At 42.7% G+C, this 27,434-nt stretch overlaps 1 protein-coding gene across 10 annotated transcripts; it reads left to right on the top strand.

Annotated features, from left to right (window-relative positions):
* Window positions 1–2,372: 2,372 nt before the first annotated feature.
* Window positions 2,373–14,648, top strand: NOLC1 (nucleolar and coiled-body phosphoprotein 1). Of its 10 annotated transcripts, none has more exons than XM_043984488.1 (15): window positions 2,376–2,542; window positions 4,411–4,466; window positions 4,557–4,687; window positions 5,010–5,140; window positions 5,524–5,755; window positions 6,248–6,396; window positions 6,496–6,625; window positions 8,827–8,903; window positions 8,934–9,051; window positions 9,141–9,284; window positions 9,439–9,567; window positions 9,661–10,197; window positions 10,347–10,456; window positions 10,563–10,655; window positions 10,750–14,648. In XM_043984488.1, the coding sequence occupies exons 1-15, from the start codon at window positions 2,411–2,413 to the stop codon at window positions 10,906–10,908; spliced, it is 2,328 nt and encodes a 775-aa protein (XP_043840423.1). In that variant the 5' UTR covers window positions 2,376–2,410; the 3' UTR covers window positions 10,909–14,648. The 10 variants fall into 10 exon arrangements, with proteins under 10 accessions (XP_043840424.1, XP_043840425.1, XP_043840421.1 ...); XM_043984487.1 differs by having other exon boundaries at window positions 8,824–8,903; XM_043984489.1 differs by having other exon boundaries at window positions 2,373–2,542; window positions 8,824–9,051; window positions 9,661–9,783.
* The last annotated feature ends 12,786 nt before the right edge of the window (window positions 14,649–27,434 follow it).

Below are 27,434 nucleotides of genomic sequence, written 5' to 3'. Positions count from 1 at the left end.
ACCATGGAAGAAATTACCTATCATCTGTGGATAGGATTTTTTTCCCACCTATCTGTTCACACCCTTTAATCACACCCTTTAATGGTGCTGTCCTGTGCCCTTTTTTCATCTCCCCCCCCCCTTTTTTTTTGGTGAGACAATTGGGGTTAAGTGACTGCTAGCTTCATTTAAGTCTCAACTAAAATGTACAGGAAGCCTTCCCCTTAATTAAAAGAAGCAAAAGACTCCCTGCCCTCAAGGAGCTTACAATCTAATACCCTTAGCACTTAATAAATATTGAGTGATTGATTTAAGAGTTGATGATCAAATGGGATAGAAAGGTTAACACGAGGCAAAATGGACAATTTTGATTATCTAAAATTAGAAAGTGTACAGATAAAACTAATGCAGCTGAAACTAGAAGAGTTGATGATCAAATGGGATAGAAAGGTTAATACAAGGCAAAATGGACAATTTTGATTATCTAAAATTAAAAAGTGTTTGTACAGATAAAACTAATGCAGCTGAAAAAAGAAGAGAATCCGTAAAGCAAGAAATCTTTGCAGCATGCTTCTCTGATAAAGGTCTAATTTCTAAGATATATAGGGAACTGATTTAAATTTATAAAAGCCATTCCCCAATTGATAAATGGTCAAAAGAATACACATAGGCAGTTTTTGGAGGAAAAAATCCAAGCGATTGGATTTAAATAATTAGAGAATACTAATTTTAATTTTGCTTTTAATAATTTTATGAATTAAGAATTTTAATAGAGAAATGCTAATTAAAGGAAATCTGAGGTTCCACCTCACACCCATCAGATTGTGTAGTTTAATGGCATTCTGGAAAGCAGTTTGGAACTATGCCCCCAAAGCTATCAAACTATTCTTATCCTTTGACCCAGTTATCGATACTAGGTCCAAGGAGATCAAAGAAAGGGGAATAAGACCCAAATGTACAAAAATATTTATAGCAGCTCTTTTTGTGGTAACAAATAACTGGAAACTGGGGGGATACCTATCAACTGGGGAATGGCTGAACAAATTGTGGTATATGAATGTGATGGAATATTCTAGTGCAGTAAGAAATGATGAAGGGAATGGTTTCAGAGAAACCTGGAAAGACTTGCATGAACTGATGCAAAGTGAAGTGAGGAGAAAAATTTTATGCAATAACAACAGAATTTTTATCAAATTTGAAAAACTTAGAGCAACCAAATTACAAAGGACTTTTGATGAAACAGGCCTCCTCCAGGACTCAGGGAGCTGCTAGGTGGTACATTGGCCCTAAAGATAGGAAACATGAGTCCAAATCCAGCCCCAGACACTCCCATGTGACCCCAGCAAGTCACAACCTGTTTGTCTCAGTTTCCTCATCTTTAAAATGGAGATAATAATAGCATCTGCCTCCCAAGGTTGTTGTGAGGATCAAATAGGATATTTGTAAAGTACTTAGTAGAGTGCATGGTACATAGTAAGTGCTATATGTTAGCTTAGCTATAATTTCTATGTCTCTCGGATAATGTGAGAATTCGTTTTGGACGACTATATATATTTTCTATTTCATTTGTAATTTGGAACCAAAAAAAAAAAGATATATCTTTTCAAGTCCCATGATCCACTGGATGTCTGAGCTAGAAAGAAACCCAAGACCAACCAGTCAGTCAACAAGCATTTATTAAGTGCTTACTATTCGTCTCGACCTGTGCTAGGAGCTGGGAACATAACTGCAAGCAGAAAGACCGACCCCTCCCCTTCTGTCCCCATATGGGTGTTATGGGTGGGTGTGGGGGCCTGCTGCTCTTCCCCGGATCCCTATGAACCCCAGTTGGGCTTACTCTTTACTCCGTTTTCACACACAACATCGCCCATCAATTTGGGGTGCGTCACTAAGCAGGAGCATGAGGGGAGGGCAGCTGACAAGCTGCTGAGTGGGAGGGGACAAGGCTGCCCCAAAAGGAGCCTCTTAAGTCCCACCCCCTCACTTTGTGGCCGAGGAAAATAAGCCTGGCGAGTTTAAGCCACTAGCTCCAAGTTACACAAAACGTCGGCGTGAGAAATAGTTAGCTGGAGGCCCCAGGGGACCCAACCCAAGCGAGGCGGCGGCGGAGGTCCCAGTTGAGCTTTCCCGCCAAAGTGGGAGGAAGTGGGCGGAGCGATGACGCCACTGCCCCGCCTTTACCAACGATAAGAGCAAGGTGGCTCGACCGGCCTTTTTCTTTACCAAGATGTCTGGCTTGCGACCGGCGGTGATGGGTAAAAAAGTAAAGGAAGGGTTGTTGGAGTGGGCGGGCGGGCCTGAGTCCCCTCCTTTTCCGGCGCTGGGCCGTGACGTAACATCCGTTTCTCGTCACCCTCACCATCACGGAGTGAGCTCATCATATGCGACGTCTAGCCCTAAGTCGCGTCCGTGACGCATTCGGACCTAGAGGATGGCGGAGCAGGAGGTATTACGCGTGGTGCCCAGCGACTTGTTCCCTCTCGTGCTCGGTTTCCTGCGCGACAACCAGTTTCCAGAGGCGGCAAGCAAATTCGCTAAGGCTACGGGAACCGTGAGTCTCCAAGTGCGCGGGCAAAGGGGCAATTTTATCACCTGGCATGTGGAGGGGAAAGCACGTGGTTCCTCCTGGGCCTAGGGGTGAGGGGCCCCTCGTGGGCCCCGGGAAAGTGGGTGGTCAGGCAGGGTGATTCCTGGGCGCTAGCTTTGGTATAATGTGGTTAATTCTTGTCCTCGTGGACACAGAGGCCTCATTTGGTAAGTCGAGGCAAGACTGTAGAACTGGTAAATGTGTATCTTAGTTTTGTGGACGCGGTCGGGAGGCGTGGGCTGCTTGATTATAGCTGGCCAGATTTGAGTTGATCAATTACACAGTGAAACCTAGGGAGTGTGGGTTAAGGATAGCTCGATCCTAGAGGGAAAACTAATCTAACGGGGACGTTCTGGGTTTTTATCAGCTATCTCTTTGGCACCGGCCACGTTTCCACATCCACTGCTACCAGTTAAGGCACTTATTACCTAGCAAGTAAACTCCTTGAAGTCAGAGACACTCGCCCACCCTATCTGGCACATAGCGCGTGGGTTGATTTTTCGCCCAGATAGATGTTATAGCATTCTAAGTGGTATTTCTACCCGTAGTCTTCCACTTTTTTCTTGAGTAATCTTTTCAATGAACTTGAATTATGTGACTACCAAAGGACCCCATCACAGTATTCTCTCTTCCCCTCCCCCCCCACTGTATTCAACCACCACCCCTCGGCAAGAAGAAAGCAAGCATATTTTTTGTTCCAGTGGACTAGGCTTAAAGTTTTGTGGTGTTTTTTTTTTTTTTCCCCCTCTGCAGGGCAGTGGGGGTTAAGTGACTTGTCCGGGGTCAGTCACACAGCTAATAAGTGTCAAGTGTCTGAGGCCTGATTTGAACTCAGGTCCTCCTGAATCCAGGACTGGTGCTTTATCTAGCTGCCCCTAGGCTTAACGTTTATATAAAGATCTGTAGAAATCAGTGCTTCATAATAAGATTTGCAAGCCCAAAATTTAGAATAGGAGAAAGAACCCTGGATTTTGAATCACAAGGCCTTTATTTCTTGCCTCTGACTTGTGGCCATGGGCCAGTCACTCAACTTTTTCTGAGCTTCAGATTCTGCTGCTGTAATAAAAAAAAACACACCAGCACTTGTGCCTACTACCTCATACAGTTGTAGGGAAAGTGCTTTGTTAACTTTAAAGCACAGTATAAATGTGAGTTGTTATTCTATGTTCCAGTTAGGTTGGACTTTTCTCCATCTCCCCTTCTGCTGTTTTCCTGTTTCTGTGGCTTTGCTCACTCTCCCTTCAAGGCCTAACTCAGGTGCCTCTCTGCAATGAAGCCTTGAGTCTCTCCTCCTTAACTGAAAATGATTTCTTCCTCAGAGGAGCCAGTTAATTCAAACATTTAACATAATTTGCCTGGACCTTTCCTTTTTTCCTATCACACTATTTATTCTTTGTAGCAAAATTTACAAAGTGTCCTCTTTTTTTTTGGTGAGGTAGTTGGGGTTAAGTGACTTGCCCAGGGTCACACAGCTAACAAGTGTTAAGTGTCTGAGTTCGGATTTGAACTCAGGTCCTCCTGAATCCAGGGCCAGTGCTATATCCACTTAGCCACCTAGCTGCCCCCTCTATGTCCTCTTAATTGTTGTATCCCTAGCAGCTTGAATATATAGGTGCTTAGTAAGGGTTTGGTAATTTGAATTTATCTGTATGAAAGCATGGTGGCAGGTTTATCAGATTTGCAGATGATATGAATGTGGGGAAGCTAGCTAAAACATTGGGATAAAAAAAAAAATCTCAGCTTGTAACAGTAGACTAATGTAACCAGCTGGAACTTTGTGGATATGACCACAAAAATCCCACCATTTTGCAGATGTCAAACACTGTCACTTTCTGCCCTTGCAGGTTCAACAGGACCCCAACGCCACTTCTCTTTTGGACATATATAGTTTCTGGCTCAAGTAAGTATCTCCTGCCCCCTTTAGCTCTTCCTTCCCTATTGGGTCAGAGGCCAGCCCTTCTCAAATTCATTCTAACCTTTTCCTACCCAGTAGGTCCTCCAAAGCTCAAAAGCGGAAGTTGCAGGCAAACGGACCAGTGGCAAAGAAGGCTAAGAAATCCACTGCTTCTGGTGACAGTAGTCCTAAAGGAGAGGCCAAACAGCCTCCAGCCAAGAAATTAGGTGAGGGATGGGAGGGGGTTGGAGGGAGGGACTGGGAGGTAGTGTGTTCTTTCCAAGTGTTTGGTTTCTGTCTAAAGTACATGAAGGGGGGTGGGGGGGCGCAGCTAGGTGGCACAGTGGATAAAGGACCTACCCTGGATTCAGGAGGACCTGAGTTCAAATCTGATCTCTGGACACTTGACACTAGCTGTGTGACCCTGGACAAGTCACTTAACCCCCATTGCCCAGCCAAAAAAAAAATACATGAAGGTTCTTCTCTCACTTGGAAATACTCAGCTTTATCCAGAAACCTAATTCTCACCAATTCCATACTCTTCTCCAGCCACCAAGCCACCCGGTACATCCCCTCAGCCTGGGAAATCTGCCATTCCTGCCAAAGCGGCAGAGAGTAGCAGTAGCAGTGAGGACTCCAGTGAGGAAGAAGACAACGAAAGTCAGAAGAAGTCTGCCCAGGTTAGACTATATGGTTTCCAGGAGAAGGGACTAGGAGCAGGAATCCACGTCTGCTACAGGACTTGAGGCAAAGATGCCATTAGAAAGGAAATCTTGGGGCAGCTAGATGGCACAGTGGTTAAAGCACCGGCTCTGGATTCAGGAGTACCTGAGTTCAAATCCGGCCTCAGACACTTGACACTTACTAGCTGTGTGACCCTGGGCAAGTCACTTAACCCCCATTGCCAAAAAAAGAAAGAAAGGAAATCTTTCTGCTGTGGACTTGTTCTGGGTGGCGTCAGGATAGTGGGAAGAGGATTCTCTCTGTTGCTCTGTTCCAGGGTGCCTTTGTCTGGGCACCCTGAAGCTCTTTGCTGAATACCTGTTCCTCCTTCTCTTTACAGAAGGCAGCCAAGCCCCCAGCCAAGGCAGCCAAACCTTCCCCCAAGGCAGCTCAGCCTAAGAAAGCTGAAAGCTCCAGCTCTGACTCTGACTCCGATTCTGACTCTGACTCTGACTCCAGCTCAGAGGATGAAGCTACCCAGAAACAGAAGCCAAAGACTCCAGTTAAGACCCCAGTTAAGACCCCAGTCAAGGCCACAGCTAAGACTCCAGTTAAGACCCCAGCTAAGCCAGGTACTTTTCTTTCTTCAAATAGGGGTTTTTATTTAGGAAAGGGGGTAGGAAGGCACTTGGTCATTCTGGGAACTGGAGTCCTGGAATTGTCTGTTCTCCTCCCTCCAGCATATGCTCACATTTCTCCCATGGTAGGCTGCTGTGGTTGTCACCAGGGGTTCCTTTGAAGGCAGTGTATATAGCTACTGAAGACAAAAGACCATTGCATTACTTCTTTTATACCCACAATGGCAGGTGGGGCAGGAAAACATGGTATAAACTTTGGCAGATGTTTAATCAGAATGATTAAGGAGATATTTGCATGATTGTTAATAAACTCATCACCTAAAGCCTTGGGGATACTGACATTTCTGTTCTTACTGTTTTGGTGTGGGCAGAATTAAATGGAGAAACACCTTTCCTTGTGAAATGTTTGTTTAATACCTAGTGTGGGGCTTTGCACATAGTAGGCATTTAGCAGGTGAACTGAATTGATCCCATTTTTCCCTCCAGGAACAACTGCCCAGGGTGCTTCCAGATTAGCCAATGGCAAAGTGGGGGAAAGCAGCAGCAGTAGCAGTAGTAGCAGTAGTAGCAGCAGTAGCAGCAGTAGCAGCGACTCAGATGAGGAAGAAGCAGCAGCAGCGGCTCCAGCCAAAAAGGTTGGTAATCTTTTCGGGGAGGGGGGGGGCGGGGGGAAGCTGTGGCCTCTGGAAACCCTGTCGCCAGGCATGGGTATTGATTAGTTTGTTTCCATTAAGGCTGTACTGAAGAAGCCAACTCCGTCCAAGACCCCTGTGAAAGCTGCCCAGAAGAGTTCCAGCAGTGAAGATTCCTCCAGTGAGGAAGAAGAGGAACAGAAACAGAAGAAACCTGTCAAGGTCAAGCAGGGTGAGTGAGAGTAAGAAGGAGGCTGTTTTCCAGGGCTCCATATTCTGTTGTCACACTTCTTGGGCAGCCTTAGCTGCCTAGGGTCGTTCAAGTGCAGAGCCTCTGAATCCCATCTCTGTCTCAGTCTGAAGATGATCCTTTTGAAGTTGATCCTTTTTCTGCTTAACTCAACACATACAGAGTTGGGACATTGATAGAAAGACATAAGGTCATATTTCCCAACTTCCAATCTTGAGTGCCTTTTTCTAGTCCTTGGGTACAGTTCCTTTGGCCTGCCTCATAAACTTCTGCTAAAGAACAAAAAGTGGTTCAGTCCATTCCTATTGTGGCAGATAGAGAATGTCAGAATAGCATGTGCTCTAAGGCACTATGGTTTGAGAATTTGTTGTTGTAGTTTTGTTTTGCCTTTTTTTAAAACTACACAGGAGCATTGAATAACGAAGAGCCTCAACCAAAGGCTTGGTTTAGTGGAACGAATGTTACATCATGGCACTCTGCACCTGTTTTTTCTCATCTGTAGCATGATGATGTTAATACTTGGACTGCCTACTCTACAAAAAAGTTGTGAGGAAAATACTTTGTAGATACCTCTATTTTAAATTGCATTCTACTTTCATGTGTGGAATACCAAGAGGCATTAGGGAATTTGAAGAAGAAGAAGAGAATATTAACCAGAACAGGAGGCTGGTATGTAGATTTTGGAAGTGAGGAATTTTGTTCTAGGTATATGTACATAGTTTATGCAAATAATGGAAATTGGAGATGGAATGACAAGTTTGCAGAATGCCTTGTAATACACTTTGTTTGGCTGGGATTTAGCATACTAGAAGGGTAGTAATGTGGGAAAAAAATCTGAAAAGGTAGGCTGGCATCAAGATCAGGAATTTGGGTTTTATCTTCTTGGAGAAGTGACATGATTAAACCTATGCCTTAAGGTAGTTTTTTTTGTTTTTTGATGAGACAAAGGTGGTGACTGAGTTAAGAGAAAAGATAGGTTATACATGGGAGAACATTTGCTGACAAACTGGATCTGTGGGATAAGTGAGTGGGGAGCTGAGGATGAGGCCAAGGTTGTAAACCTGTGTGACTTGGAAGATTACGTTGTCCCTGGAAGAGTTGTTCGAGATTTTTTGAGGGAAAGATAATGAGTTGGAAGTGTGAGACATGCAGATTAAGATCTGGATTAAAAGGTGATGAGCTCAGAAGAAAGTAGGTCTGAATATATAGCTCTGGGAATCAGCATAGAGTTGGTGATTGAACCCTTGGGAAGAAATGGAGGTTTATAATCCAAGCGGGAGAGGAGTTGAGACAGACTCTGAACTACCTTGGTGGTTGTGTAAGTGGGTAGAGGAAAGATGTAATGAGGGTAGAATTGACTATACTTGACAAGTGATTGAATGAAGGAAAGAGGTGAGTGAAGGATGACTCCATGATTATAAACCTCTGAATTACTGGGCCTTTAGTGTCCCAGACAAAAATTGGGACATTTGGGCCAGCTAGGTGGCACAGTGGATAGAGCACTGACCCTGCAGGAGGACCCTGAGTTCAAATCCAGCCTCAGACACTTAACACTTACTAGCTGTGTGACCTTGGGCAAGTCACTTAACCCCACAACTGCCTCACCCCCCCCCAAAAATCCCCAAATTGGGACATTTGGAGGAGGGAAAGGTTTTGGGGAAAGATTGATTTCTCTGTGTTGAAACTGGGATGCCAGTGGTGATCTAGGTGAGTTGTCAGGGTGGGAATTGAGGTGAAAAAATTAAGGCTGGATAGTTGGGGACCCAGGACCAAGTTTTTTAAGGACATTCACAATATGTTAGGAGATGATGGGATGAAAACTGAAAATACGTATGTTCTTTTTCTTTGGATCTAAGGTTGTCTGATCGCACACCTCTTCCAGAACAACCCAATAGACCCAATCCTTTCTCAGTAGTTTTAAGTCCTGCTGTTTCTTGTGCAAGAAAGGAGATTAGAGAGAGATGAGGAAAGCTTGTGGGATTCAAGGACAAGGTTTTCTCCACTGTCCTGTTGAGCCCAGCATCATAATGTACCAGTGATACTATCCTTATGCTTTATCTGGAGTAGGTAGAATTTTAGGAGGCTTTTAAAAGAGAATAAAATCACTGGCTAGCAAGAGAATGAGACTGGGGAATTTAAGCCAGTCATCTCTTCCTCTTGGCTTCTTGTGTCCCTCTAAGCAGGTCCATACAGCTCTGTCCCCCCACCCCCTTGCACCCAGCCAAAGAAGGTGGGAGGGGACCAGCCTCCCAAGAAGAAGGTCGGAGGGGACCAGCCTCCCAAGAAGAAGGTCGGAGGGGACCAGCCCTCCAAGAAGGCAGCAGGCAACCAGCCTCCCAAGAAGAAGGAGGAAAGCAGTGACTCTTCTGATAGCAGTGAGGACAGCAGTGATGAGGAGCCAGCCACAGGTTTGTGCATGTGGTGGGGCACAGATTTTAGTTGAGGGGTGAGAACACAGAAATGGACCAGGAAATAGGACAACTTTTGTCCTTTTCAGCTAAAGCAGGAGGGACCAAAGCTGCCACACCTAAGCCTGCATCAGCCAAGGCCACTACGCCTACATCAGCCAAGGCCTCTGCAGTAAAGACTACAACAAACAAGGCCGCAGGAAAGGAGGAGTCCAGCTCAGACAGTGACTCAGGTGTTTTGTTTGTGTCTGTTTACTCATTATCTTCTGTCTCTCATCCCTTGTTAAAGAAGTTTGGTGGGAGGGAGGTCAGAGCAGAGCCATGGGGTAGGAATTGTTCCCTCAACAGGAGTTGTAGGCCCATCCTAACTGCATAAGTTCCCTACAGATTCCAGCTCAGAGGAGGAAGAGAAGAAGCCTTCTCAAAAGACAGCTTCCAAACCTGTTGCCATTAAGGCCGCTCCCAAACCAGCTGTTGTGACTCCAAAGGCTGCTGAGAATTCTTCAGACAGCTCAGGTATAGAAGGGGAAGTTAGGGAGTTGGGAGAAAGGGAATCTGCTACTTGGCTCTGGTCTGGGTACATCTGCTCACTGCCCCCTTTCTGTGCAGACTCTGACAGCTCTGAGGATGAAGCACCGGCTAAACCAGCCGCTGTCACTAAGCCTGCCACCAGTCAAAAGCCTTTGCCCAGGAAAGCAGATAGCAGCTCTAGTGAAGAGGAGAGCAGTTCTGGTGAGGAAGAGAAGCAGCCAGGGGTGAAGGCTACAGCCCCTCTCCCCAAACCCAAGGTGGGGGCCAAGGGAACTCCATCTCCAGGGCCCAAAGTGGCCCCCCCAGACAGCAGTTCAGACTCAGACAGCTCCAGCAGTGAAGAGGATGAACCACCAAGCAAAGTGAATAAGGCCAAGGCGGGAACTGCAGCTGTTCCTAAACCAGCTTTGGCAAAAAAATCGAAGGCCAAGAGTAGTTCATCTTCTGACAGCTCCAGTGAAGAGGAGGAAAAACCAAAACCTAAAAAGAGCCCTGGCTTGGTAGCCAATGGGTCTTGCCCTCCAGCACCGCAGAATGGGAAGACTTGTGCTCACAAGGATGAGAAAGAGGAGGAGGAGGAGGAGGAGGAAGAGGAAGGGGCAGCAGCCAAGCCAGGTCTGTGTCAGGATATGGGGAGGCACAGAGAGGGGCCATCCATGTACCCTCAGCACCTCAGTGTCTAGGACAGCCCTGGGGGAGTTGGTATAGAATTGAACTCTCAAGGCTGTTTCTTGATAAATAATCCTAACTTATGTGCCTAGCAGGCTCTGGGAAGAAGCGGAAAAAGGATGCCAGCCCTAGCCAAGAGGCCACTCCCCCTAAGGCGAAGAAACAGAAGCCTCAGACTCCAAACACAGTTCCCAAAACAAAGAAGGTGAGTGACCAATGGGGGCTGTAGCATCCTGCCCCCTGGGGTCAAGGGGAGTGATTTGGGGCACCCTCTTGGCCTTTCTCCCCTATACTCCAATCCTCTTCCTTAGGGAGAGAAAAGGGCATCCTCCCCTTTCCGGAGAGTTAAGTCTGAAGAAGTTGAGGTCGACTCTCGGGTGGCTGACAACTCTTTTGATGCCAAGGTAAGAAAGGAATGGTGGTACTACCCTAGGAGAGAGTAGTTCATCACCCCTCCCTGGCTCTTCTGGTTGGTGATGACTTCTCTCCTTTCCTTAGCGGGGTGCAGCTGGAGATTGGGGAGAGAAAGCCAATGAAGTCCTGAAGTTCACCAAAGGCAAATCCTTTCGACATGAGAAGACCAAGAAGAAGAGGGGCAGTTACCGGGGTGGTGCCATCTCCACCCAAGTCAACTCTGTCAAGTTTGAAAGTGACTGAGTGGAGAGACCTTGACTCTGGAACCCAGGGCCCAGCACCCAGTTCTGTTTGTGGGACTAACCGCTCAGCCACAGTCTGCACTTGACCACGGACATGTTTTCAGTGAGGATCCTTTGGGAAATAGGTGGGGTGGTGGGGCAAGAAAGTATAAGCCGAGGGAAGCATTCTTCTGGAATTGTGTTGCTTGGTTGTTATCCCCTCAATCCTCGGGAATCCAAATACAGCTCGACCTCACTTGAGAAGTCCCTGAGAGGTTGTGTATGTGAAGCAAAATTTGTAATTTTATATTGAGTCATATTTTCCTATTGACTTAATCTTCTAACTTGCCAGAGATGCACTCCCACAGGTAACATTTTGACCCCATAGACTTTCACATTTGAGAACCTTTACTGTTTTGGACTGTATCAGTTTGGGGGACAGCCTATCTTAGGAGAAGCTCACCTCTAAGTTGGTTGCAGAGAGGTGAGTTTTTCCACAAAATTTTTGTAGCACCATCAACATAGTCTGGGTGAATTGTGACCTGCATCTGCACTGTCAGAATCATTGAACTTTGGAGTTTTGAAATAATGTTCATCCTCAAGTAAGAGGCTACTTGTTAGTACACTCATTTTGTGTGTTTAGTTCCATGTAAGCTTCATAGAGAGCCAGTAAATGAGCAACTGACAGTAATTCTCCTAGGTCACTTATTTCATCCCCACCCCCATTTCACAAGATCTTCCATTTAGAGCTGGGAGGGACCTCAGAGGTCATCTACTCCAACCCTCTGCCCCTCCTTTCTCAAATGAAGGGATGGAGGCTCACAGAGCCAAAGGTCACCTAGATGATAAATGTAGAGCCAGTCATTGGACCCAGGTCCTCTTACTCCAAATCCACTGTACTATTCTACCTCCCATTTCTTCAAACATTCAGCCAAACTCATTGGCCAAAAGAGCCCTGTGGATGTACTCCTTTGAACAGTTTGGTTGGCGGTTTGATCATGGCCTGATGAACTTCAAGGGCCACTTTTCTTCATCCTTGAATATCATGTTAGACCATTGTTGGAGAGAGTCATCATTTAGGTTGGGGGCACTGACATGTCTTGGTAATAATCTTGCCTTCACCCAGTGTCCCCTCAGTATCACATTGATCAAATGTTCAATGCAGTCCAGTGATTTCTTTGACATGCCCAGAATGTTCACCCTATTCTTAGAATTCATAGCCTTCTAAATATAGCAACATTCAAAAAAATCACCTTAAGTTCATTCAAAAAAGAAATTACATAACTATTTGGTGGGGAGAAGTCATAATACTTTTTTGAATCGTCCTAAAAATGTTAAAATTTTATGTTTTGTTTTTTGTTTTTTTTTTTTAAGTGAGGCAATTGGGGTTAAGTGACTTGCCCAAGGTCACACAGCTAGTAAGTGTTAAGTGTCTGAGGCCGGATTTGAACTCAGGTACTCCTGACTCCAGGGCCAGTGCTTTTGTCCACTGCGCCACCTAGCTGCCCTGGGTTTTGTTTTTTTTTTAAAGGGAGGGTGGGGGAGAAAATGTTTTCAGTAGAGGGTTCCATAATTGTCCTCAATAGAATTTAGACCTCTGTATCGAAGTTGACTAGGACATGCTAGTAGGGGGATGGGGAGAGGTAACTATCATTGAAGTTCATTCTGCAGTTTGTTCAATTGGTGTTGGTGTAAATGGGGAGCAGTTCATCAGAATGTTATTTTTATTGACCCCCAAAGTTGTCTGTGATAATCCAGTACTTGGACTTTACTTTTGAGTAGATAGTAATTATTTGTAATTAGCACCCTAATTGTGTCTGTACAGCCAGCATTTGCTAAAGTATGTTTGAAAAACCACTCTTAATGAGCTAAACTCCTCTTTCTCTCTAGTTTCACCGTTTTCTAAGCAAGCCCTTTTTTTTCCTATAGCTAATGAACTTCCATCCTGCCTGTAGTTAATGTGTTAATCACAAATTATTTTTATCTGCTCAATAAAACAAGATTTCCTGAGATAATGAGACCCTGATTTCCCCCCCCCCCCCCCGCCCTTTTTTTGGTGGTAATGGTAATACCAAAAAAAATAAGAGTTAACTGTAGACCACTGAGGTAATTCATACCAGAAACCCAAGTACTAATTTGTTTCCCTACAAACATTGATTTTGAGAGAACTCTTCCCTTTTTGAAATGATTACAAACTTCAGATTCACAGGATTACCCGAGTTAGGACTTCACTTTTCAGTTCCATGAAAGTTCTGTTGTGGCTTTAGCGTAAGTAAACTTTGGAGAAGCCAGGGCAGGAGTCTTGCCCAAGGTCAAGGTGGGAATTAATCCAGGGCTCTTTTGCTATTGGCAAATCTAGTGAAGGTTTAGCTGCCCACATGTGTTATGGGGAAAAGGGAGTGGGCTGTAGAGACTGGTGACAGCTCTTGAACAGCCCAGAAATCTTTTCTACCTCTCCCAAAGGTAGGGGGTTTCCCAGGTGGCCTGCAGTTCTAGGAATGATTTAGTGGGTAGCACTGCTGTTCATGGACCAGGAAATACTTTAAGAAGGCTAAAAGGTAAGCTTCACAGACCCCTAGAGCTTATCCCTGCCCTCTTAGCAAGAAGCCTTTATGCTTGTTAGATTGATGGTTGGCTTCAGTGATAAATGGAAATGTGCTAGTGTACATTACACATGTCCTTGAAGCAAAGGCAGGTCGGTGCCTCTGCACCTCGAGGGTGGTGGGAGGTAAGTAGTTCCTCATGGTTTACAGATGGTGTATCAGCATTTCCAAAACTATGGCCTCTAAATCTTGAGAGCCCCTGAAAAAGTCTCATGAGCCCATGCTGATTATAACCCTATTCCTGCCTTTGTTTCCCTTGCTGTCAGGCAGGTATATTTGGCACTTAGACTTTTCCGAAAAGGAAATTTCACAGTTCATGGGTGTAGTGAGGCAGCCCTTGCTCTTAGAGTTCCTCCTATCGCACCCTCTTTTCTGTCCACCTTCTGTCCCTCTACTCTTAAGTCTTCACTTCTAGAGTCACAGACTCAAGAGGTGCAGATTGTATAGTTTTCTTTTTTGAAGAATTATCTTCTAGTCTTTAGTTCTCTCCCATTCCCTAGCCCTCCCATTGAGGTGAAGTCCAATCAGGCTCTGGCTTGACTTGAGCAATTTGGTTTCTGGTCAGAGCCTGGAAATCCCAGTGTAGTCTTGCCTGGGGCTGCCCCTTCTCCCTGCCCAGCTGGATGTTTGGAGCACCTATGGAATTTGATGGATTGGAGTATGCCTTAGGCTGTAGAAGAGAGAACCCATGTGACAAGAGGAAAAGGTAGGGGCTGGTGTGAGTAGCTCTGGTCTCCATGCTTCTGAGCCCAGCAGGGAACACATTGGATAGGTGCTTGTCCTGTGACTAAGCATGGAAAAGGAAGTGAAACAATCACCAAAGTCATGGAATCAGGGAGAGAGACTAAAGTGGACTGTGTACAAGAGAGTAGACTTAGGACAGCCATAGGGGTGGAGGGTAGATCCAGATAAATGAGCATACATGAGGTTGGTGAAAAGGAACAAGGCCAATCCAGATAGCCCTCCCTGCTTCTGCCAGGGAGATTTTCACTTAGAGAATCTCCATCCCTTTTCTTCTGATAACCTCTTAGACCAGCTGGGAGGAAGAATCAAGCCTGGCTTCAGTCTCTACTGTAGTCTCTTCTATATTGTTTTCATGTTTATCTGCATTTTCTATGGTACTTGATGCTATTAATAAATGACATGGCTATTCACAATACTCTTGTCAAATGCTATGAATTTGGGAATACAAGATTGAAATGGGAAGCCAGCCAGTGGATTGATTATCAGAGTTTTCGCATGTTTTGGAATTTCTAGGTATATGCTAGAGCAGTGGTGTCAAATTCACATGGAAATCGGGGGCAGGTGGAGTGGCCACTTATCTGTACATAAGGATCCTTGTGGGCTGTATGTTAGTTTAAAAATGTAATTGTTTTATTGTATTTTTCATTATTTTGTTAAATATTTCCCAATGACATTTTTCTTTTTTTTTTTTTTGCAAGGCAATGGGGGTTAAGTGACTTGCCCAGGGTCACATAGCTGGTAAGTGTCAAGTGTCTGAGGCCAGATTTGAACTCAGGTACTCCTGAATCCAGGGCCAGTGCTTTATCCACTGTGCCACTTAGCTGCGCACCCCCCCTCCCCCCCATGACATTTTATTCTGGTTTGGCCCACACTTTGGGAGTGTGGCCCTTGGGTCCTGTGTGTAGCTGCTTAAACTGGGTCACCATCCCATATGGGATCACATAACTAAATGTGGGGGTCATGAAGCAGTATGTGACATTTTAAATATTATAGACACCAGTTTTGAGTAAGCATATATTAATTTATCAATATTATACCAGTTAAGGATTGACCATATGTCTCCCTAACTAACTTCTCATGGTCTTGATGTAGGAGGCAAAAAGGGGTTAATAGAAAAACCTAAGACCCAAGCTTTAATTCAGATATGAACTCTAAGAGGGATTCAGACCCCCCTCTTAATGGGTCTGGATGATAAATTCTCTTACCCACAGTAATCAGTACCTATAATGGGAACAGGGAGCCAGGCCCTGAAGACCTTAAAGTGACAGGTAGAAACAAACTAGGAATAAATGATAAATGAAGATGTTTTGAAAAACTAGTCATGGGAACCAGAAAGCAACATGTGTAGAAAAGGTCAAATTTGTCACCAGATTCACCTTGTGATGTGTAAACCCCCAAAACACATCTCCACAGAAAAAGGTGCTGCCTCGGGGGTTGGCTTAGGACCCCAGGAGCTCTAAATTAGGATACACCCTCCCCTCACCTCCCCAAGGTGGAGAATATTATGAGCCTGATAAATCAATTTATCTATACTGTAAACATAACTGTCTTTTCACTATTTGAGAGATACCTTTCCGCTATTCTGGTTCTCTCCCTGTAGTCACCCACAGTATTGTAATAAAATTTGGAAAACTGAGTCACTGAGGCTTGTAATTCTTTTGGGATGACTCATGATCAATTTGACCCCAAATTCCATTCCACGTCAGTCTCAAGCCATATGAAAGGTCTAGAGAAAGCAGGGAGAGCAGTTTAGCATGCCAGTTAGTGCAAGCAGGAGAAAAGCCCCAAAAGACCCATGTGGTCTCCCAGAGAGACAGCATTTGGTCTCAAGAACACCTAAGAGTGAGAGAGGGAGACACACCATATGGTCTCAGAGAACCAAGAGAGACCCAGAAACCCTCCAGTGGCAGTGGTATTTTCCAAGGGTTTTTCTCCTGATTGAGGGCAGGTATTGATCAAAGCTAACCACGGGTCATCATACAATCAAACAAATCTAATTGGTTAGCATCATTCAGCTCTCTTGGTTGACTTGACTTGACTTGAAGGTGGTCTACATTAAAATTCAAGGACATATCAGGGGAAAGAACGCAAAAAACCCCTCAAGTTGCTCCAGGCAAAGTCCATTATCTAGATGTGGTTTAATCCCATCAGTCATTCTGCAATCTAGACAAAAACTGTCTTCATTCCTTTTGTTCCTTTGGGTTTATCCCAGATGAGATGTTTAAGGAGAACTCAACTTTCTGGAGTAGGGGGGGAAGAGAGGACTGATTCCTGGGTCCCCAAGAAATTGATTATTCTCACAAGTAAAAGGTTATGTATACCTATTTTATATGCTGATATACCTGGGGTCACAAAAATTTCTCAGTTGAAAAGGGGTCGTGAGTGGAAAAAGTTTAAGAAGCACTGGCCTTGGGCAGCTAGATGGCACAGTGGTTAGAGCACTGGCCCTGGAATCAGGAGTACCTGAGTTCAAATCCGGCCTCAGACACTTTTAACACTTACTAGTTGTGTGACCCTGGGCAAGTCACTTAACCCCTATTGCCTCACTTAAAAACAAAAACAAAAACAAAACAAAAAAGAAGCACTGGCCTAGAGCATACCTGCTAGCCTGCTTGAACCTAAAGAGGAAGGTAATAAGGAGACAAACCTATTAGCAGGTTGATGGGGGAGGGGGTTTGGGGTGAAGAGTTGTGTGGTCATCCCTGAATGGTGCTGCTTCCAGCTGAATAACAGGTGATTCTGATGCTTTAACCCTTCACATTGAGGTTGCTCCTATTTTTTTTATTATGGGCAAAAGAAAAGATCCTTCTTTGTAGGCTCATCTACTCTTTTTTTTTTTTTTTTTTTTTTAGTGAGGCAATTGGGGTTAAGTGACTTGCCCAGGGTCACACAGCTAGTAAGTGTTAAGTGTCTGAGGCCGGATTTGAACTCAGGTCCTCCTGACTCCAGGGCCGGTGCTTTATCCACTGCGCCACCTAGCTGCCCCGGCTCATCTACTCTTTACTCACAATCTTCATTGGTGACTGAAATATTGCCATGTGGGAGTTAAGGAATGATGGACTATCAGAGATGAAAAAGATTTTGGCTGTCTTCTCACTCAAATATAAGACATTCTTATATGGCTTGCTGGAAGCAAACCTAGCTATAACTAGATCAATTCATTGGAGCCTTTGTATTGAAAGCTAACTAGAAATTATAAATGCTTGGAACTGGGTCCACTCATGAATAAAAACAAATTAAATATTATGAGGGCTTGGGAGAATGTTAGCATGATAGAGTAAAATCATAACAAATAGAGTTGATGTTGGGGACTGGAGAGCTCTCCCAATGTTGGAGGCTTTTTATGGGGGAGAAATAAATGTAGTTGAGTTTTACCTTCTCTGAGAAGCTTAATATACTGTATGTGGGAACACCCTTGGATCGGGAGTGAGTTAACCCAAGATCCAACCTCAGCTGTGCTACTAATTAATTCAGTTTCCTTTTCTTTAAAATTAGTGTCAAGGGGCGGCTAGGTGGTACAGTGGATAAAGCACAGGCCCTGGATTCAGGAGTTCCTGAGTTCAAATCTGGCCTCAGACACTTGACACTTACTAGCTGTGTGACCTTGGGCAAGTCACTTAACCCCCACTGCCCCGCAAAAAAAAAAAAAAATTAGTGTCAAGCTCCAATTTCTAATGTCTTTCCTAGCCTTAAAGTTCTACAGAGAGTATGTATCTTGGCTTTATGTCCCTCTAGTCATCTTATGAAGTGATATTTATTGGAACATTGTAGGTGTCAGGAGCTAATTGGCCAGATAATGGCAAGACCCAAATTTCCAACTGCTTATTGGTCAGGTCACTGCCATGTGGATGTTCCATTGACACAGCCATCATGTCCAAAATTGAATTTGTCACTTTCACCTTCATAATACAACTCCCTTTCTTGCCTTCGTTATTTATTCCAATGGCACCGCAACTATCTCTTGGAACTCATGGTCAAAATCTGTCACTCACTCCTGACTCCTTCCCTCTTCTACCCTCCATCCAATCAGTCCCCAAGGTCCTCTGCATTCTGGTTCTGAAATGTCTATGCTTTCTGCCCCTTCCACTCTGTTTCTATGGTTACCAATCCTTGTTTGGGCCCTTGTAGCCTCTTGCCTAAACTCTTGCAACAGCTTTCTTTTTTAGTGAGGCAATTGGGGTTAAGTGACTTGCCCAGGGTCACACAGCTAGCAAGTATCAAGTGTCTGAGGCCGGATTTGAACTCAGGTACTCCTGACTCCAGGGCCGGTGCTCTATCCACTGGGCCACCTAGCTGCCCCCCACAACAGCTTTCTAATGGGTGAGTTGAATATGAAGGGATGTCTTTAAAAAAATAAAATTAAGGGGTGAGAGTATTAGGAGAAAGGGAAAGGTGAAATGAGGTAAAGTATCTCACATAAAAGAAACAAGAAAAAGCTTATACAGTGGAGGGGAAGATGGGGGAAGTGCTGGGGAGTGAGTGAACCTTACTCATCAGAATTAACTCAGAGTGAATAACATACACACTCAATTGTGTAGAGTGATAAATCTTTTAAAAAAAATTTTGTGGGGCAATGAGGATTAAATGACTTGCCCAGGTCACACAGCTAGTGTCAAGTGTCTGAGGCTGGATTTGAACTCAGGTCTTCCTGAATCCAAGGCCAGTGCTTTATCCACTGAGCCACCTAGCAGGTCCCCCCATAGAGTGATATATCTTATCCTGCCGGAAAGTAGGAGGGGAAGGTGATAGAAGAGAGGGCAGATTGGGGATGGGGACAGTAAGAAGCAAAACAATTTTGAGGAGGGACAGTGAAAGGAGAGAATAGAGTGAATGTCATGGGGAGGGAATAGGATAGAGGAGGGAATAGGATAGAGGGAAATAACAGCAATAGTAACTGAAAAAAAATTGAAGTAAGTTTGCCTGACAAAGGTCTCGTTTCTCAGAGAACTGAGTCAAATTTATTAAAATAAGAACCATTCCCCAATTGATAATGGTCAAAAGATATGAAGTTTTCAGATGAAATGATCAAAGCTATCTATAGCCATATTTTAAAAAATGCTCTAACTCAATTGATTTGAAAGATACAAGTCAAAACAATTCTGGGGTACTACCTCATACCTATTAGATTAGATAATAGGATAGCAGAGGAAAATGACAAATGTTGTAGGGGATATGGCGAAAATGAGACATTAATGCACTGTTGGTGGAGTTGTAAACTGATCCAAACATTCTGGTAGAGCAATTTAGAACTGTGGCCAAAGTCTCTTACATACTCTGACCTAGTAATACCACTACTAGGTCGTTATCCAAGAAGAGATAAAAACCAAAAAGTTAAAGTACTATTTATGGCAGCCCTTTTCTGGTGCAAAGAATTCAAAATTGAGGAGATGCCCATCAATTGGGGAATGCTTGAACAAATTGTGGGATGAGATTATGATGGAACATTATCCAATAAGAAATGATGCTCTCAGAAAAACCTGAAAAGACTTACATTAGCTGATGCAAAGTGAAATGTATACTATATACAAAGTAATAGCAATAATGTAAGATGATCAGCTGTGAATAACTTAGCTGTTCTCAGCAATACAATGATCCAAGACAACTCTGAAGGACTTATGAAAAATGCAGTCCATTTCCAGAGAAAGAACTGATGGTGTCTGAATACAGATTGAAGCATAATTTTTTTTTTTAGTTTCTTAAATTTTTTTTGCTATTTTATTCTTTCACAACCTTATTAATATGTGTAAGGGGCTAAAATTCTAGCTATACCATCTAAAATCTAATGAGTGGTCGCCAATAAATTATAAGCTTTAGCAAGAGTGTTTAAGTGTTTAAGTATTTATTACAGAGCATTAGGATCAGAGAGAAAGATAACAATCTATTTCTAAGAGACCCTATCATCCGACCCACCATGGTGAGGTCAGGAACCAAAAGATAGTCAACCCCTCCGCCTGCATCCCCTTCCTACTATGTGTCCTCCTCCTAGAAATAGGAGGCTCCTCAAGTTGATTGGCTGGTAGCCTTGATAGACAGTACCCATGAGCAAATGTCACTTCCTGATGCTAAGGACCTTGATCACATGGCTTGCCCTCAGAGGCCTTCTCCTCATGGTGTAGCTTTTCTACAGTAAGTCTCCAGCAGGTGGTGTCATTCCAATCCTTACATATGGAAATGTTTTGCATGACTACACATGTATAACTTATATTGAATTTCTTGCCTTCTTAAGGGGGGGATGGGGAAAGAGGGAGGAAGAATTTGGAACACAGTTTTTCATGTTAAAATTGTTCTTACGTGTAATTGGGGAAAAAATAAAAGTCTAAACAAATGGAAAAAATATGACGAAAAATTAGATAAAACATGCACACAGAGTTAAGAGGTAAGAACAATATTATGTTTTCAGTGGAGTAAAAAAAGGCAGAGGTAGCAATCATGATTTCAGACAAAATCATAGCAAAAATATACCTAGTAAAAAGAGATAAAAAGGGAAATTATATTTTACTGAAAGTTACCACAGACAACATATTAATATAAATACTAAAGGTGTTTGCACCAAATGGCATAGCATATAAATACTCAAAGGAAAATTTATGTTACAGGGAGAAATAAACAGTAAAACTACAATACTGGGAGATCTTGATTTACTCCTTTGAGATTTGGACAAATCAAAACAAAGATTTGAAGGACATAAAAGGAATTTTAGAAGAGTTACATGTGGTAAATGTCTAGAGATTATTGAACAGTAAAAGGAATATATAGGGGAGGGATCAATGGGATATGATGATGATGTAAGAAACAAAATATAAACTTTTTTTAAGTAATAAACATTTTTATTTATAGTTTTAGGTTTCAATTTTTAGTCTTCTCCTTCCCTCTCCTTAAGGCGGTAAGCAATCAGATATAGGTTATACATGTATGATTATGTAAAACATTAGCATATTAGTTATTTTGTACAAGAAAACTTGAATAAAAGAAAAAATGAAAGTTAAAAATAGTATGTATGCTTCAATCTGTGTTCCATCAATATCGGTTCTTTCTTTGGAGGTGGATAGTATACTTCAACAATAGTCCTTTGAAATTGTCTTAGATCATTGTATTATTGAGTATAGTCAAGTCATTCACAGTTCTTCATCAAACAATATTACTATCTCTGTGCATGGTGTTCTCTTGGTTCTTCTTACTTCACTATACATCAGTTCATACAAATCTTTCCAGGCCTTTCTGAAATTATTCTGTTTGTCATTTCTTATACATATTCTCAGTTGTCAGTGATACCAGAACAAAAATTTACCACATGCAAGGGCATAAAAACCTTGCAAAAATTAAGTAAATTTTTTACAGACCACAACACAAGAAAAAGTATATTCAGGGGCAGCTAGGTGGTGCAGTGGATAGAGCACCGGCCCTGGAGTCAGGAGTACCTGAGTTCAAATCCGGCCTCAGACACTTAACACTTACTAGCTGTGTGACCCTGGGCAAGTCACTTAACCCCAATTGCCTCACTAAACAAACAAACAAACAAACAAAAAGTATATTCAACATAGGTCCACTGATACAATGATTAAAAATTATTTGTGGAGAGTAAATAACATTCCTAACTCAAAGAACAATAAATGTAATAATCTCATTAAATGCAATGATGGCAATGAGACAACATACCAAAATTTGGGGGATGTAGCCAAAACAGTCCTTGGGGATATATGAAGGCAGGGAATGTGTATCTCTAAACATTTTCATCGATTAAAAAAAAAGAGAAATAAGAGATTTGGGCTTAAAAAACTAAACAAAAACAAAAACCCAACACCCTAGGGGCAGTTAGGTGGTCCAGTGGATAAAGCACTGGCCTTGGATTCAGGAAGATCTGAGTTCAAATCCGACCTCAGACACTTGACATTAGCTGTGTGACCCTGGACAAATCACTTAACCCTCATTGCCCCACAAAAAACTCCAAAAAACCCAACCAAACAACACTTCTGGGAGGGATGCTAGAGGCCATCTGTAATGGGAGTTTTGTTTTTCTCAAGGGAGAGATGGTGACTTCATCTGAAAATAAAATTTAATTAAAAAGAAAAGAAAAACAAGGTGACTCCTTTGTCCCTGCTGCTCAGACCTTGAGATCCCAGGATGCTTTAGTAGCACATGATGGCAACTGGAAGGTATAGTTCTAGACTTCTTGCATTTGGCCAAAGCCAAATTCTCTTTAAGCAAGTCATTTGCTCTCAAAATCTCTACTAGATTCAGATACATAGTTATATATGTAAATATTGTCTCTTACAGAAGAATTTGTAAGTTTACTGGGGGCAGGGATTGTTTGTATCCTCAGGTCCTACCTAGAAGGTGCTTAATAAATGCTTGTTGATGGATTGGTTTGAGAAGCTACAGTTTAGAGCTCTTCCTTGTGGTATGTGGTGATATTGCACACTGAACAACTATTCCAGGCACACTTTCTGGGAAACACATGAATCACTAATTGCCCCTGTATGTAGTCAAGTACATTTTATATAACCTTATATACATTCTAAGTCTATATCCAAGTTGATGATAAAAATGTTGGACAGAAAAGGACCAATGACAGATTTCTTTTTTTCTTTTATAGTTCTTACAAAGGAATAATAATAAACCATAATATAAATAATAAACCATAAATATATTCCACAATATGTGGGAGGCATAATTTACTTTTTTTTTTTTTGATATGGCAATTGGGGTTAAGTGACTTGCCCAGGGTCACACAACTAGTAAGTGTTAAGTGTCTGAGGCCGGATTTGAACTCAGGTACTCCTGAATCCAGGGCTGGTGCTTTATCTACTGCGCCACCTAGCTGCCCCCATAATTTACTCTTTATACCACTTCAGTCTCTGGGGAGGGGAAGGGAAATTAGGTTCATAGCTTAGCTCAGTTCCTATATAGCACATTCCCATTTTCAAGTCCAAAACTCCTCTTGGGCTCCAGGCCCAGGCATCTTGGTTCCTCAAGAATTCCTTGCTAGGCTAACCTGATGAAACATCCAGCCTGGAATCCTGACTCCAAGGTTGCCATCGTTTGATTCAAGTTCCAGTGGAGATTGCTGCCTTTATCTAGATACTGAAGACAAAGCTGAATGGAAACAGCAATGCTTCCCCCCTCCCCCCCTCATCTCTGGACCATAGGACCATAGGTGGGGAGGCATCCCCTTTCTGACTCATTTCATGGCCCCTGCATTGTGAGTGAACTGTGTGTGATCGTCACCCTCTGGGCCCAGGAGGAAAGAGTGAAACTATTCCCATCTGCCAATTTTAAAGATGCTGCCCATTCTGGCTATGTAGCCAATTGAAGGGCAGTATTCCTACCCATGTGGTAGGGGCATGCAGAGAAATAGGGGGCTTCCATGTTAAATGGTCTAGGAATGATCCAAGTCTCCATTGGGGCAGCTGGTGGTGCAGTGGATAGAGCACTGTTCCTGAAGTTGGGAGGACCTGAGTTCAAATCTCTCAGACACTCATTAGCTGTGTGACCATGGGCAAGTCACTTAACCACAATTGCCTTAAACATACGGGGCCATCTCCAGTTGTCCTGATATATATCTTGCCACTGGACCCAGATGGTTCTGGAGGAGAGAGTAAGGTTGGTGACTGCACAGCCCTCCCTCACTTAAATCCAATTCAATGCAAGTCACAACATCATGGTCCTCTTCTAGAATGAAGGACAAGCAACCAGCCCCCATAACACATTTCCTCCTGTTTGAAATTTGCCATTTCTGGCAAATAAGCAGGAATGAATTTTCTTTTCTTTCTTTCTTTCTTTTATTTTTGGCCAGGCAATGAGGGTTAAGTGACTTGCCCAGGGTCACACAGCTAGCAAATGTCCAGTGTCTGAGGTTGGATTTGAACTCAGGTCCTCATGAATCCAGGGCCAGTGCTTAATCCACTGTGCTACCTAACTGTCCCCAAGGAATGAATTTATTAACCCAGTCCAAAGTCAGATTCCTAGCGCATTCAAGTACACATCTCTCTCCAGGTTGATATCATTCCATCTCTGGACTTCAGGGCAGGTCATTCAATCCGTTGCAAATCCACCTAACTGTACTATTGTCTGGTTGATGCCTATCTATCTTGTTCACATCACAAAATACTTTTTTTTCCCTTTTTAAAAAATGGATGTCTTTTGATTTTGCATCACCATCATTTCCAACTATATCCTATTTCTCTTCCCTATACATTGAGCTATTATCTGGCCAGTACCCTAACCTCTATTATAACAAAGAAAAAAGAAAGAGGGGAAAAAAACCACTTCAGTAAAAGCAACCAACCATGTTCGACAATATATGCAATATTCTCCACCTATATGCCCCACTTGAGCAAGGGGGATGAATCTTCTCAACTCTTTTCCAGGGCCTGGCATGGTCACTGTAACAGTACAACATTCAATTCATTTTTTTTCCTATTTATATATTTTTTAATCATTGTGTATATTGTTGTTCTGGTTCTTTTTATCTCATTTTGCATAATTCTTTTCCAGGCTGCAGTGCTGACTCATCTCCACAGGACATTTTCTACCATCCTCCACTTTTCATTTGCCTTTTATGTGTTGTCTTCCCCCATTAGAATGTGAAGATCACATGAAATAGTATTTGTAAAGTTCTTAGAACAGTGCCTGGTATTAAGTAGATATTTAATAAACATTTGCTCTCTTCCATAATCTTAGATAATTACCCAGGAAGACCTGACTTTGAATATAACCTTAGATACTTACTAGCCATAAGACCATTGTGAGAAATAATTAACAATAATCAGTATCTTGGGTGACCCAGTGATCTCCCCTTTTTTCTTAGTCCTTCCCACCCCCAGGCCCACTCATAGTCAGGAGGATGTGAGTTCAAATCCAGAACTTGGACACTTGACACTTAGCTGTGTGACCCTGGGCAAGTCACTTAACCCCAATTGCCTTAAACATCCGGGGCCATCTCTAGTTGTCCTAATATATATCTTGCCACTGGACCCAGATGGCTCTGGAAGAAAGAGTGAGGTTGGTGATTTTGTACAGCGCTTCACTTTAAGTCCTGACATCACCTTCCCAATGTCTCAGTCCTCTTGGAGAATGAAGGACAAACAACAATGTCTTCTCAGGTTCCTTTGAAACCTTCATTATTCTTTCTTTCTTTCTTTCTTTTTTTTTTGGCCAGGCAATGAGGGTTAAGTGACTTGTTCACAGTCACACAGCTAGTAATTGTCCAGTGTCTGAGCCCCGATTTGAACTCAGATCCCCCTGAATCCAGGACTGGTGCTTTATCTACTGTGCCACCTAGCTGCCCCCTATATTTTCTTATATCACGATAGTATCTACCACACTCATACTATAATTTGTTAGCTATTACCCAATTGATGCGTAGTTTCTGGTTCTTTGCTCCCACAAAAAAGAGGTATTAGAAATACTTTTGTGGGCAGCTAGGTGGTGCAGTGGATAGAGCACCAGCCCTGGAATCAGGAGGACCTGAGTTCAAATCCGACCTCAGACACTTAACACTTACTACCTGTGTGACCCTGGGCAAGTCACTTAACCCCAATTACCTCACAAAAAAAAAATAGAAATATTTTTGTGCATATGCATCCTTTTCCTCTTTGATCACTTTGGGTGTATAAATTTAGTAGTAGTTGGGTCAAAGAGTAATGCATGGTTCAATAACTTTTTTTTGGTATAGTTCCAAATTGCTTTCTAGAATTGCTGAACCAATTCGCAGCTCTACGAATAATGCAGGAATATGTCTGTTTTCCCACAGCTCTTCGAATATTTGTCATTTTTCTTTTGTTAGATTTGCTAGACTGATGAATATGAGGCAGAACCTCAGAGTTGCTTTAATTTGCATTTCTCTAATAATTAGGGATTTGGAGTATTTGTTCATATGGATATTGATTGCTTAAAGTTCTTTTTTTTTTTTTTTTGTGGTGCAATGAGGATTAAGTGACTTGCCTAGGGTCACACAGGTAATAAGTCTCAAGTGTCTGAAATCAAATTTGAACTCAGGTCCTCCTGAATCCAGGGCTGGTGCTTTATCCACTGCATGACCTAGCTATCCCATGACAGTTTTCTTTTTTTAAAATAATATATATATATATATATATATATTTAAATTTTATTAAAAAATTTTTTTTTTGCTGAAGCAGCTGGGGTTAAGTGACTTGCCCAGGGTCACATAGCTAGTAAGTGTCAAGTGTCTGAGGTCAAATTTGAACTCAGGTCCTCTTGAATCCAGGGCTGGTGCTTTATCCACTGCGCCATCTAGCTGCCCCAACAGTTTTCTTAAAAAGAAATTCAAGCAACGGGCAGCTCATTGCCCCACAAAAAAACAAAACAACAAAAAAAGAAAACTGTTTGTCCTATGCTATCCTTTTGCTATATATCAATTGAGGAAGAGCTTTATTCTTTTTTTTTCTTTTGTCAGCAACAAACATTTATTTTATTTTCCAGTTACATGTAAGGGTAGTTTTCAACATTCATTTCCATAAGATTTAGAGTTCCAAATTTTTCTCCCTCCCTCCCTCCCTTTTCTCCCCCCCTCCACAAGATTGCATCCATTACATTATATATGTACAATCCACAAGTGTTCTTTTTATCAGTTATTTCTATAGGGGTGCATAGTAAGCTTCCTCATTAGTTCCTTGGGATTGTCTTGGATCATTGCACTGCTGAGAGTAGTTAAGTCATTCACAATTACTCACTGAATAATATTGCTGTCTCTATGCACAATGTCCTCCCAGCTCTGCTCACTTCACTATACATTGATGTTCATTAGTCTTTCCAGGTTTTTCTGGGATCATCCTGTTTGTCATTTCCTGTAGCACAAGACCATTCCACTACAATCATATAGCACAGCTTTTTCCATCATTCCTCAATTGATGGACATTCCCTTGATTCTCAATTCTTAGCCTCCACCAAGAGTTGCTATAAATATTTTTGTACAATCTTTCCCCCTTTTCTCTTTTTCATGATTACTATTGTTAACTGTTTCCCTTCCATCCTATTCCCTTTCCCATGATATTTATTCTATTATCCATCTTCTTTCATCCTATCACTCTTCAAAAGGGATTTGCTTTCTTTTGCCCCTCTCTTTTTATCCCCTTCCCCTCCTATTTTCCTTCAGAGTTAGAGGGATTACTCCACCCAATTGAGTGTGTATATTATTCCCTCCTTGAGCCAATTCTAATGAGATTGAGGTCTTTGAGCCAAT

The sequence above is a fragment of the Dromiciops gliroides genome, chromosome 2, assembly GCF_019393635.1.
Source record: "Dromiciops gliroides isolate mDroGli1 chromosome 2, mDroGli1.pri, whole genome shotgun sequence".
In the NCBI taxonomy this organism is placed as follows: domain Eukaryota; kingdom Metazoa; phylum Chordata; class Mammalia; order Microbiotheria; family Microbiotheriidae; genus Dromiciops; species Dromiciops gliroides.
Note: the sequence above shows the minus strand (reverse complement) of the source record. Positions and strands in the feature narration are given on the sequence as shown.